The sequence below is a fragment of the Hordeum vulgare genome, chromosome 1H (assembly GCF_904849725.1).
Source record: "Hordeum vulgare subsp. vulgare chromosome 1H, MorexV3_pseudomolecules_assembly, whole genome shotgun sequence".
NCBI lineage: Eukaryota > Viridiplantae > Streptophyta > Magnoliopsida > Poales > Poaceae > Hordeum > Hordeum vulgare.
Genome location: NC_058518.1, coordinates 122,374,768 through 122,388,656, shown reverse-complemented (window position 1 = coordinate 122,388,656; position 13,889 = coordinate 122,374,768). Strand labels below are relative to the sequence as shown.

General features: G+C 49.4%; 1 protein-coding gene across 1 annotated transcript; it reads left to right on the top strand.

Moving 5' to 3' along the window:
* The first annotated feature begins 11,227 nt into the window (after positions 1-11,227).
* Positions 11,228-12,743, top strand: LOC123407959 (UDP-glycosyltransferase 73E1-like). Its single transcript, XM_045101207.1, has one exon. It carries the CDS (start codon positions 11,251-11,253, stop codon positions 12,739-12,741), a length of 1,491 nt encoding a protein of 496 aa, XP_044957142.1. The 5' UTR covers positions 11,228-11,250; the 3' UTR covers positions 12,742-12,743.
* Positions 12,744-13,889: the final 1,146 nt, after the last annotated feature.

The following is a 13,889-nucleotide window of genomic DNA, read 5'->3' as shown; positions in this document are numbered from 1 at the left end:
GAAACAGAACCGGTATCGAATACCCAGGCACTACTACGAGAGCCGGTTAAGAACACATCGATAACATGTATATCAAATATACCTGATTTTTCTTTGGCCGCCTTCTTATCAGCCAGATACTTGGGGCAATTGCGCTTCCAGTGACCCATACCCTTGCAATAGTAACACTCTGTTTCAGGCTTAGGTCCAGCTTTGGGTTTCTTCATCGGATTGGCAACAGGCTTGCCGCTCTTCTTTGAATTACCCTTCTTGCCTTTGCCGTTTCTCTTGAAACTAGTGGTCTTATTCACCATCAACACTTGATGCTCTTTTCGGAGTTCAGACTCTACGACTTTCAGCATCGCAAACAACTCGCCGGGTGACTTGTTCATCCCTTGCATGTTGTAGTTCAACACAAAGCCTTTATAGCTTGGCGGCAGTGATTGAAGGATTCTGTCAGTGATAGCCTCTTGCGGGAGTTCAATCCCCAGCTCAGCTAGACGGTTCGAGTACCCAGACATTTTGAGCACATGTTCACTGACAGACGAGTTTTCCTCCATCTTGCAAGCATAGAATTTATCGGAGGTCTCATACCTCTCGATCCGGGCGTTCTTGTGAAAGATGAAATTCAACTCCTGGAACATCTCAAATGCTCCATGACGCTCAAAGCGACATTGAAGTCCCGGTTCTAAGCCATACAAGACTCCACATTGAACTACTGAGTAGTCCTCCTTACATGCTAACCAAGCGTTCTTAACATCCTGGTCAGCCGTAGTGGGTGGTTCATCTCCTAGCGCAGCATTAAGGACATAATCCTTCTTCCCAGCTTGTAAGATTAGCTTAAGATTACGAGCCCAGTCTACAAAGTTGCTTCCATCATCTTTCAACTTAGCTTTCTCTAGGAACGTATTAAAATTCAGGCTGACTGTCGCGTGAGCCATGATCTACAACACAAATATATTCAAAGTGGACTTAGGCTATGTTCAAGATAATTAGAGTTTAACTTAATCAAATTACTCGCTAAACTCCCACTCAAAAAGTACATCTCTCTAGTCATTTGAGTGGTTCATGATCCACTTACACTAGCTCAAGTCCGATCATCACGTGAGTTGAGTATAGTTTCAGTGGTAAGCATCCCTATGCTAATCATATCATCTATATGATTCATGATCGACCTTTCGGTCTCATGTGTTCCGAGGCCATGTCTGCACATGCTAGGCTCGTCAAGCTTAACCCGAGTGTTCCGCGTGTGCAACTGTTTTGCACCCGTTGTATGTGAACGTTGAGTCTATCACATCCGATCATCACGTGGTGTCTCGAAACGACGAACTATAGCAACGGTGCACAGTCGGGGAGAACACAATTTCGTCTTGAAATTTTAGTGAGAGATCACCTCATAATGCTACCGTCGTTCTAAGGAAAATAAGGTGCATAAAAGGATTAACATCACATGCAATTCATAAGTGACATGATATGGTCATCATCACGTGCTCCTTGATCTCCATCACCAAAGCACCGGCACGATCTTCTTGTCACCAACGCCACACCATGATCTCCATCAACGTGTCGCCATCGGGGTTGTTGTGCTACTCATGCTATTACTACTAAAGCTACATCCTAGAAAAATAGTAAACGCATCTGCAAGCACAAAACGTTAGTTTAAAGACAACCCTATGGCTCCTGCCGGTTGCCGTACCATTGATGTGCAAGTCGATATTATCTATTACAACATGATCATCTCATACATCCAATATATCACATCACATCATTGGCCATATCACATCACAAGCATACCCTGCAAAAACAAGTTAGATGTCCTCTAATTTTGTTGTTGCATGTTTTACGTGGTGACCATGGGTATCTAGTAGGATCGCATCTTACTTATGCAAACACCACAACGGAGATATATGAATTGCTATTTAACCTTATACAAGGACCTCCTCGGTCAAATCCGATTCAACTAAAGTTGGAGAAACTGACACTTGCCAGTCATCTTTGAGCAACGGGGTTACTCGTAGCGATGAAACCAGTCTCTCGTAAGCGTACGAGTAATGTCGGTCCAAGACGCTTCAATCCAACAATACCGCGGAATCAAGAAAGTACTAAGGAGGTTACCAAAACGCACATCACCGCCCACAAAAACTTTTGTGTTCTACTCGAGAAGACATCTATGCATGAACCTAGCTCATGCCACTGTTGGGGAACGTCGCATGGGAAACAAAAAATTTCCTACACGCACGAAGACCTATCATGGTGATGTCCATCTACGAGAGGGGATTTCCGATCTACGTACACTTGTAGATCGCACAACAGAAGCGTTAGTGAACGCGGTTGATGTAGTGGAACGTCCTCACGTCCCTCGATCCGCCCCGCGAACCGTCCCGCGAACCGTCCCGCGATCAGTCCCACGATCTAGTGCCGAACGGACGGCACCTCCGCATTCAGCACACGTACAACTCGACGATGATCTCGGCCTTCTTGATCCAGCAAGAGAGACGGAGAGGTAGATGAGTTCTCCGGCAGCGTGACGGCGCTCCGGAGGTTGGTGGTGATCTTATCTCAGCAGGGCTCTGCGCGAGCTCCGCAGAAACGCGATCTAGAGGTGAAACCGTGGAGATATGTGGTCGGGCTGCCGTGGAAAAGTTGTCTCAAATAAGCCCTAAAACCTCCGTATATATAGGGGGAAGAGGGGGAGCCTTGCCTTGGGGTCCAAGGACCCCCAAGGGGTTCGGCCGAGCCAAAGGGGGGAACCCTCCCCTTCTTTTTTTTTCTTTTCTCTTTGATTTTCTTCCTATGGAACATAGGGCCTTCTTGGGCTGTCTCACCAGCCCACTAAGGGCTGGTGCACCACCCCCAAGGCCTATGGGCTTCCCCGGGGTGGGTTGCCCCCCCCCGGTTGAACACCCGGAACCCATTCGTCATTCCCGGTACATTCCCGGAAACTCTGAAAACCTTCCTGTAATCAAATGAGGTCATCCTATATATCAATCTTCGTTTCCGGACCATTCCGGAAACCCTCGTGACATCCGTGATCTCATCCGGGACTCCGAACAACATTCGGTAACCAACCATATAACTCAAATACGCATAAAACAACGTCGAACCTTAAGTGTGCAGACCCTGCGGGTTCGAGAACTATGTAGACATGACCCGAGAGACTCCTCGGTCAATATCCAATAGCGGGACCTGGATGCCCATATTGGATCCCACATATTCTACGAAGATCTTATCGTTTGAACCTCAGTGCCAAGGATTCATATAATCCCGTATGTCATTCCCTTTGTCCTTTGGTATGTTACTTGCCCGAGATTCGATCGTCAGTATCCGCATACCTATTTCAATCTCGTTTACCAGCAAGTCTCTTTACTCGTTCCGTAATACAAGATCCCGCAACTTACACTAAGTCACATTGCTTGCAAGGCTTGTGTGTGATGTTGTATTACCGAGTGGGCCCCGAGATACCTCGCCATCACACGGAGTGACAAATCTCAGTCTCGATCCATACTAACTCAACGAACACCTTCGGAGATACCTGTAGAGCATCTTTATAGTCACCCAGTTATGTTGCGACGTTTGATACACACAAAGTATTCCTTCGGTGTCAGTGAGTTATATGATCTCATGGTCATAGGAACAAATACATTACACGCAGAAAACAGTAGCAACAAAATGACACGATCAATATGCTACGTCTATTAGTTTGGGTCTAGTCCATCACGTGATTCTCCTAATGACGTGATCCAGTTATCAAGCAACAACACCTTGTTAATAATCAGAAGACCCTGACTATCTTTGATCAACTGGCTAGCCAACTAGAGGCTTGCTAGGGACAGTGTTTTGTCTATGTATCCACACATGTATATAAGTCTTCATTCAATACAATTATAACATGGATAATAAACGATTATCTTGATACAGGAATTATAATAATAACTATATTTATTATTGCCTCTAGGGCATAATTCCAACAGATATGAAGGTGGAAAGTGCAACAAAGTAAAAGTGTAGAGCTGAAAATATGATGTGAAGTAGACCCGGGGGCCATAGTGTTCACTAGAGGCTTCTCTCATGATAGCAAGTATTAAGGTGGGTGAACGAATTACTCTCGAGCAATTGACAGAACCGCGCAAAGTCATGATGATATCTAAGGCAATGATCATACATATAGGAATCACGTCCAAGACAAGTAGACCGATACTGTCTCCATCTACTACTATTACTCCACACATCAACCGCTATCCAGCATGCATCTAGTGTATTAAGTACATAACAAACGGAGTAACGCTTTAAGCGGGATAAATTCATGCAATAGATATAAACCCCATCTTTTTACCCTTGATGGCAACAACACGATACGTGCCTCGCTACCTCTTCTGTCACTGGGTGAGGATACCGCACGGTATGAACCCAAAACCAAGCACTTCTCCCATTGCAAGAATTATAGATCAAGTTGGCCAAACGAAACCCACAATTTGAAGAGAATTACAAGGATACAAAATCATGCATATAAGAGATCATAGGAAACTCAAATAACATTCATAGATAATATAATCATAAATCCACAATTCATCGGATCTCGACAAACACACCACAAAAGAAGATTACATCGGATAGATCTCCATGAAGATCATGGAGAACTTTGTATTGAAGATCCAAGAGAGAGAAGAAGCCATCTAGCTACTAGCTATGGACCCGAAGGTCTATGTGAACTACTCACGCACCATCGGAGAGGCAATGGTGTTGATAAAGAAGCCCTCCGTGTCCGAATCCCCCTCCGGCAGGGCACCAGAACGTGCCCCAGATGGGATCTTGCGGAGACAAAATCTTGCGGCGGCGGAAAAGTATTTTCGTGGCTCTCTCCCGTGGTTTCAGATTTTTAGGAAATTTATAGGCGGAAGAAGTAGGGCAGGGGAGCCACAGGGGGCCCACAAGCCTGCTAGCCCCCCTAGGTCGGGCCTGGGTGGCTTGTGACCTCCTCCGAGGTCTCGTGCCTTGGTTCTCAAGTTTCCTGCGTGTCTTTTGTTATGGAAAAAGTCATTCCGCGGGTTTTATTCCGTTTGGACTCCGTTTAATATTCTCCTCTGAAAAAGGTCAAAAACACGGAAAAACATGAACTGGCACTGAGTTAATAGGTTAGTCCCAAAAAAGATATAAAATAGCATATTCATGCATACAGAACATCCAAAGTTGACAAGATAATAGCATGGAACCATCAAAAATTATAGATACGTTGGAGACGTATCACTCACCTAGTTGCATATTTGGACAACCTATTAGTTGCTAAACATAAATTGTATTAAGAAAAGTTTGAAATTTGTTAGTTGCCCGTTCACCCCCCTCTAGTCAACCATATCTATCCTTTAAGCATCCAACACAAAGAACTTCAAGGAGCACCCCAAGATTTCTATCGAAGAACATAGTATGAAAACGTGCAATCAACCCCTATGCATAGATCCCCAAGGTCATAGGAACCCGCAAGTTGATGCCATAATTTATATCAAGTGAATCACTTGAATACCCTAATGTCACTACGGGTATCCGCATGCAAGACATACATCAAGTGTTCTCAAACTTGAATATTCAATCCCACATAACGAGATCTTAAAGTGAAAGATTTAATGCATCACAACAATAGCAAGGGACAAACAACATATGATCCAATTATATTAATAAAGCCCGTGATACATCAAGATCGTGACATCTCAAGAACACAAGACATAGAGAGAGAGAGAGAGAGAGAGAGAGAGATTAAACACATAGCTACTCATACAAAACCTCATCCCCGAGGGTGAACTACTCCCTCCTCATCATGGCCTCCGCCGGGATGATGAAGCTGGCCATCGGAGAAGATTTCCCCTCTTCGGCAGGGTACTCGAAAGGCTCCACATGGTTATTTCGTTGATACAGAGAGTCGCGGCGGCGGAGCGGAAGTTCTCATTTTTACTTCTAGGGTTTCTGCTATATATGGGATTTCTTAGCGTTGGAATCACGCCAAATAGAGCCATGTGGGCCCCACAAGCCATCAAGGTGCAGCCTAGCGGGGGTCGTGCCCTCTTGGCTTGTGGCCCACTGGTGGTTCTTCGCTCCAATATTGCTTCCTTCCTCCAAAAAAAATATAAAAAAGTTTCGAGCGATTCCGAGAACTTTCATTTTCTGCACACAAAAACAACACCATGGTAATTTTGCTGAAAACAACGTCAGCCCAGGTTAGTTCTAAATAAATCATATAAAGTGCATCAAAACCATATAAAAGTATTGTAAACATACGTGAATATGGCATGAATACTTCATAAATTATCGATACGTTGGAGATGTATCAACCTCGTGTGTGGCTTACTCATGGCGCCACAGATGACCCCTTTGGATTGCGTCGCACCGCCGCCCGTCGGCAGACAAGGCGTGTGGCTACTCGAGCCGGGTACTCGCACGCGCTGCAATTTGCAGCACCTACTAAAGTTGTATCACCACACCTTATTTTTCAGCGTCTGCTAGAGCAAGCGCCATGTCGCGCGCTAAAATATGCTATTTCAACGCTCTAAACATATATTAACGTGTCACGTGGTTAGAGCAACTCCAACACGCCGACCCATTTTGTCCATGCATGTCCGTTTGATAGAAAAGTCGGCCCAATGCACACACCCAAACGGACGCATGCCCTCTTTTCGTTCGTCTGTTGACCCATTCCCGGGCCATTTTGAGCCTGATTTGCGTCGGTGCAGACAGAAGACAGATGCGCGCGGCGCGCACCAACCTCTCCCCCTAGCCCGCAAGTCGGTGATAAAGCTTCCACCATTTCCCTCCACTTTCCCAAAACCCCTCCCGGCCGCTTGCCATGGACGACGACCTCGATGGGCCGAAGGCACACAATGGAGGCATGGGATGAAGCAGCGGCCACCGCTGCCATAGCCACCTTTGCATAGCAGGAGGATACCGCTGCTTGCGTCGTGGCGGCAACAAGGGAGGCGCTGATGTACCTGGGGTTAAACCCTGGCTAGCACGGGCTCATCAACGCCGTCGTGGCCGCAACCAGCACCGGCTCGTGTGTGTTTCCTCTGATGGTGCTGCCAGAGTCGCACTGCACGTCGGTGACTCATCCGATTCCCGCCTTCCATGTCTACGCGCAAGCCTCCCGACTCTCCGGGGAATACTCGCCGAAAGTGAGCGTGGTAGCGCCTTTCATGCCCGCGCCCCTGTCCATCGACCTTAACGCCACACCGGTAGCTGGTGGCTCGTCATCCAGTAGCTGGAGATGCCAGCCGACATGCTCTCCCGCGCCCGCAACCTCTTCGACAGAATGCTGGCGGTCGTCGATGATGATAGGGTTCACTGCTTCATGCAGAGCATCATCTTCAAGGGTGATGCGGCGGCCGCTGCGGTGCCGCCACAGTTGGCTATGATCCCAAAGAGACCCAAAGCCAGGATGACCGAAGGTTGTTCACGCTGTCGACCTTTGATCAAGTTGGCATGTAGGCCGCCTTCATGCAAGATCAGGTCGGCATGGACATGGACGGCTTCCCGCTCGACCACGTGTTTCCGGATGACTACGGCCTCGAGTATGAGGATGAGCTGGACATCGACGGGGAGCCTTTGTTCAAGGATGAGCTCGCCAACCAAGCCGTCATGGTGCAACCGAAGCGCAAGAGCAGATGGACGAAGGCATACACGGCGGACGAGGACAAGCTCCTTTGTGAGTGTTGGAGGGACATTGGGAAAGACCCCAAGCTCGGCGCCGAACAAAAGGCATCAACCTTTTGGATTTTTGCCCATCGTGAGTTTCACGAACGCAAGAAGTTTCTGTTGTACCAAATGCAAAGCACGCGCTGGTCGCGGTCCATTTCGAAGCGATGGAAGGTGATAAAATGAGAGTGCAACAAGTTTTGTGCCACTTATGAGAGCATCACGGCACGTCCCGTGGGCGGCATCGGCATGGAAGACATGGTATGCGTGCACGCGCCTCTGTTTGTTTGCATGTCCATTTCCATATTCATTTGCTAATATGCTTGCATGTAATTCATTTGTAGGCATTTCTAGCTTTGGAGGCATTCAAGGTCCAACACGAAGGCAAGTCCGTCCACCTCTCTCAATGTTGGAGGATCATAAAAAATGAGGAGAAGTTCAAGGCGCAATATGTCGCCCTCATGGCGCGTGGGGCGAAGGAAGCCGTGGAGGAGGTTGGGGAGGGCGAGCAGCCACGCCCGCGGAGGAAGACCAACTCCAAGGAGGACAAGAGGGCTGCCATGCCGATCGCCTTGATCGCAATCGTGAAGGGCATGATGACCAAGAAAGACTCAAGGGAGGAGAAGTGCCAGCAAGACAAAGAAGAGCAAATGAACGCCTTCATGGAGATCTAAAGGAGGAGGCTTGGGATGGAGGCGGAGAAGCAAGTTAGGATGCTTGAGATGAAGGTGGAGAAGCAAGCCAAGATGCTAGAGATCGAGGCCGCCAATGCCTAGAAGCAAGCCAAGATGCTAGCGGAGAAGCAAGCCATCCTTTTTTATATGCACGCAAGTGTGCTTGCATGACCACGGTCACGATGTCTCTCGGTCAAACTCCCACCCCTTTTTGTATCCTAGCATATGTGCGGGCCGCTGGCCAGTGCGTCAACATGAAATGTGTGATGTTTTTTGAAGCTGACATGATGCCGACATGAACTTTGGGCGACGGCAATGCCGTTGTCTTGATCTACGACCACATGCCTTTTCAAATTTGTGCACGGATATAAAATAGATCGTGCGCGTTGGACGCACTGTTTTCCTCAAATATTAAACAGAAGATACGCCGAACGGACGATAGAAACAAACAAATATAAAGCGAACGAAAACATCGTATGTTTGGATCAACGCATTGGAGTTGTTCTTGCGCGTGTGTTGGCATTTGTTGGAGTTGCTATAACGAGCTGCTACACGATGAGAAAGTGCCTTCTGTAAAAGTAACAGCTGAGTTTATTGATAGCTACTACTTTTTTCTTTTTGAATAATTTATAGCTACTAGTGGAAACCTACTGGTCAAGCCTGGAAGTATTATGTCGACGAAGATGCATGTGGATGATTAGTGGGGGTAACCCCACCGAGCCGGTGCTCACCTGGCCTTCACTGCTGGCAGGCAATGTCGTTCTTTCTGTTTCTGTTGATGGTTCCTTCTCACTCGAGAGTGGAACGGAAGTAGCAGTAGCAGCATTAATATTACATATACATAGGTTTATATAAATTTTATGCATAGGTGGATTTTAATTAGAAATTATAGGAGATAAGGGTCCTATCCTTTTAAAAATCAAGAAAGAGGTTAGTTAGAAAGAAAGAAAAATTTAAGAGCAGTGCTCTGCGCCGGCGCGTCGGTCGAAACTTTCGGCCGGCCGAGCGTGGGCCGCACGATCCATCAACCCCCGTGCGTCCGCACCGATGGATCTTCATGTAACATTTTTTTCGATGCAGCAAAATTTGTCGCGATGCAGTAATTTTTTCAACGGTTGCAAAAGAATAAATTTATAGCAAATAAATCTACGTGATCGTAGCAAAAAAATGAAGCTGATGATGTGTGGTAGCAAAAGTCAAACCCCGTTTGTAACAAATATCTACGTGAACGTGTATGTAACTTTTTTAGTGAACGACTGCAGCAAAAAATGATGCCGGTTGTAGCAAAAATTAACACGGTTGTAGCAAAAGTAAAAAAACATCGATTGTAACGAAAAATCCGATGAACTGGAGTTGCAACCAAAGATGTATGCAGCTTTTTAACTGGACGAATATAGAAAAAAAACGCTTGCAGCAAATATGACGCTGGTTGCAACAAATTAGACGAAAAATGTTGCATCCACTGACCAGCGAAGCGCGCGCGTGTGAAAAATATTGCATGACCCGCACGCGCAAGGGAGCGACCGGCCGACGCGCCGTATGAAAACGTTTAATGAGCCTATAATCCTTTATAAGTCTTTGTTAGTTAGAAAAAAAAATCTTTATATATTTAACATACAAAGACTAATTTCTTCCCCTGATATTCAAAGGATGAGACCACGTCCCGCTCAATCTTCAATTAAAATTTACATGCATATAAAACTTTCGTACTACTTTCGTCCTGATTTATTTATTGGTCTTAGAGCAAGTTTAGTAGAGCCCTCAAATCCTCAAACCCTTAAAAACAATCGTTTTCTTACAGTTTTCGTCGGAAAAAAACGATAGACTAGAACCCCTAAACCCTTAAATCCGTAAAATAATTTAGAGGTCCAACCCTCAAACTTGTTTTGAACCTGTAGAAGTGAGGGTTGGGAGGAGAAACTCCTCCCAACCCGCACTCCACTTCCTCTCCAGCGCGGGAGGGATTTTCATCCCGCTCCCGTCTCCAGCCGCCGCCTCCTCGCGCCCGCCTCGCCGCCATGGAGGCCCCCGCCGCGGCCGCGCCCGCCGCGGCCGCCCCCGCGCCCGCCCCTGCCGGTCCCGTGCCTGCCCCGGCCGTCCCCGCGCCAGCCCCGGCCGCCCCCGCCACCGTCGGGGCCAAGCGGCGGCGGGCAGGCCTGCCACCGCCTCCTCCCGCATCTGCCCTGGCCCCCGTCCCCGCCCCGGCTTCCGCCCCCGACGCCGCGCCCGCCCTCAAGAAGAGTCGGCCGAAGGCGGCCTCCCGTGGGCCGCGAGGGGCTGCCTCCAAGGTCGCCGACGAGTCCTCCGCCGTGACCAAGCCGCGGAAGAAGCTCGCGACGCGGAAGAAGCCCGCTGCCACGCCCGCCGAACCTCCTTCGATGAGTTGTGGTGGCGATGGCGGTGTGGAAGATTCCACCACCGGCGACAATGGAGGTGCTTGATGGACGTGGAAGTGGTCTAGGAAATAGCGCCAAGTGCAACCTTTTGGTGATGGTGCCGATGAGAGGGGGAAGATGATGATTGTGTGATGTAAAAAATACTAAACCATGCAGCAATGATCTTTATTTTCATGTTTGTTTGAAGTTTTATTGTATGATTCTAGTGAAAATTGTGATATGCCAAATGACAGTTTTAAGGGTTGGGGTTGAGTCAAAGACTAGAACCCTTAAACCCAACCCTTATAACAGAATATTCCGTTATAAGGGTTGGGTTTGAAGGTTCTAGTCTTTGCCTCTGTTTTTTAACCCTTAAAAATATCAAAAATGACCAATTCTCAATTCTTATAACTGATTTTGAATTTAAGGATTTGAGGGTTCTCTTACACGGACGGCCTACCTCGTGCATATATGCAACCAGTAGCGCGACACCTGGGTGGATTGTACTTGTAGCAGCATCCATCTTATCTTCGCAGCTGCGCGCCATGTCTTACTGCACGGGCGACGCGCCCATGGCGGCACTGCCACTCAAGCTCCACTTCGTGTTGGTGCCGCTCCTCGCGCAGGGCCACGTCATCCCCATGATGGACATGGCGCGCCTCATCGCTGGCCGCTGTGGCGCGCGCGTCACCGTCGTCCTGACCCCTGTCCACGCAGCGCGCAGCAGGGCCGTCCTGGAGCACGCCGGCCGCGCTGGGCTCGCCGTCGACTTCGCCGAGCTAGAGTTCCCGGGGCCCGCGCTGGGCCTGCCCGAGGGGTGCGAGAGCCACGACATGATCAGGGACTACACGCATTTCAGGCTGTTCTGCGACGCCATGTCCCTGCTCGCCCAGCCGCTCGAGGCGTACCTCCGGGCGCTGCCGCGGCAGCCTGACTGCATCGTCGCCGACTCGTGCAGCTCGTACCCGGCGGCCGTCGCGCGGAGGCTCGGCGTCCCGCGGCTGGTGTTCCACGGCCCGTCGGCATTCTTTGTCCTCGCGGTGCATAGCCTGGACAAGAACGGCGTGTACGACCGCGTCGCGGACGACTTCGAGCCGTTCGAGGTGCCGGACTTCCCCGTACACGCCGTGCTGAATCGGGCAACGTTGCCCGGGTTCTTCCAGTCGCCGGGGCTAGAGAGGCACCGGCGCGACATTCTCGACGCCGAGGCCACCGCCGACGGCCTGGTCCTCAACACGTGCGCGGCTTTCGAGGGCGCGTTCGTCCAGCGTTACGCCGAGGCGCTCGGCCTGAAGGTTTGGGCAATCGGGCCACTCTGCCTCCTCGACTCCGACGCCGAAACCACGGCGGTGAGAGGTAATCCTGCCGCCGTGGACATCAGCCTCGTGGTGTCATGGCTGGACGCGAGACCGCCCCAGTCTGTGCTCTACGTAAGCTTCGGCAGCGTCGTGCACTTGTTCCCGCCGCAGGTCGCCGAGCTCGCTGCCGGATTGGAGGCATCAAACCGGGCGTTCATCTGGGTGGCCAAGGAGACCGACGTCCTCGACATCGGTTTCGACGCGCGCGTAGAAGGGCGGGGCCTCGTCATCCGCGGCTGGGCGCCGCAAATGACCATTCTGTCCCACCCTTCGGTCGGCGGCTTCCTAACGCACTGCGGGTGGAACTCCACGCTGGAGTCTCTCTCCAACGGCGTGCCGCTTCTGATTTGGCCGCAGTTTGCCGACCAGTTCCTTACCGAGATGCTAGTCGTGGACGTGCTCGGCGTCGGCGTCCGGACCGGCATCAAGGTACCTTTCACGCACGTGATCAGCAACCCCGAGATGTCGAAAGTGCAGATTAGGAGGGAGGCCGTGGAGAGAGCGGTGGTTGAGTTCATGGACGAGGGGGCGGCGATGCGGATGAGGGCGAAGGAGCTCGCCGTGATGGCGAGGGACGCAATGGCAGAGGGTGGGTCCTCACACAGCGACCTGGCGAGCTTGGTTCGCCATGTCGCCGAGCTCGTACAGCAAGAAAAAGATCATAGTGGAGGTTCGTGAAAGCAAGTACAATACAACTCAGTGAACTAGCTACGAAAAATAAACTAGGATATTTTTGTTTAGTTCAAGAAAAAAGAAAAAGAAAGAAGATAAGCGTCTTGTTAACTAAGAGTTAACTCTAGCACGTGATCTTAGGTATTTTGTAAGTATAAATGATGAGTCATATAATAAAAAAGTAATACATTTTTAATAAACTATTGTACATGTTAATTATAAGATGAGCTATAGATGACAGGACATTGGCTTATAGCCAACAACTGACTATATTATTAACCATGTTCTGACGCACCTGATCTCAAGGAGCAGGAACAAAAAACTAGATAATCGATAAGGACGCGTTTTTGTGGCAGTTCTCTTCGTCATAGTCATATACACTAGCACCAAATCAACAAGATCAGATCTGGAAGCCGACGCCGTGTCATATAGCATAATTTAGTCAATTGTTGAGATCATTTATTTTTCAAAATGACTTTATTGTGCCTACCCAGTTGCGAGCAAAATCTAGTATTTTTTCTAGGCGCACATGAATGTATTACGATCAACCAATTGATTTTCTAGAGAAATCTGTCGGATCTTCGGCCGTCAGATCTAGCACTCATGAGTGTTTGATTCTGTCAATGCCATCTCGCGAGGTCATCCCCTCCTTTCATCGCAGCCGAGCAACCAAAGCAAGTTTGTCGAGGAAAGAAGTGTCGCCCGACTTGCAGGGGGAGTTGCACCCCTCGCCGGCGTGCAGCGATGCTTCATCTATGGCCGCCGACAACGCTTCACCGCACTCCATCGTAGCACTCGACGCCGTCGGCGATGCTTCACTGTAGCGCTGAAGCTGACGCGACGTTGCTCTACCGATGCTTCATCGCAACACCCGTCGGCCATCGACGATGTTTCACTATAGTGCCCAACTCTGGCGCGACGGTGCTTCATAGCAGCACCCTGATGGTCGCCAGTAAAAGCTTCACCGCAGCGTCACCGCTGCGCGGCGGTGCTCCATCGTGGGTGCACCGCGGCGACCGCTGGTGAAAGATTCATCGCACCGCCCCATCGCGTGGCAGAGTTCCATGTCCGCACCGCTGCCCCGTCAAATCTCCATCACAACACCGCAACTGTCGTTAGTGAAAGCTTCAGTGCAGTGCCCCATCCCATGCGGA

Excerpts from the sequence above, each read along its gene's own strand:
- LOC123407959 (XM_045101207.1), top strand. The coding sequence starts at position 11,251 with ATGTCTTACTGCACGGGCGACGCGCCCATGGCGGCACTGCCACTCAAG.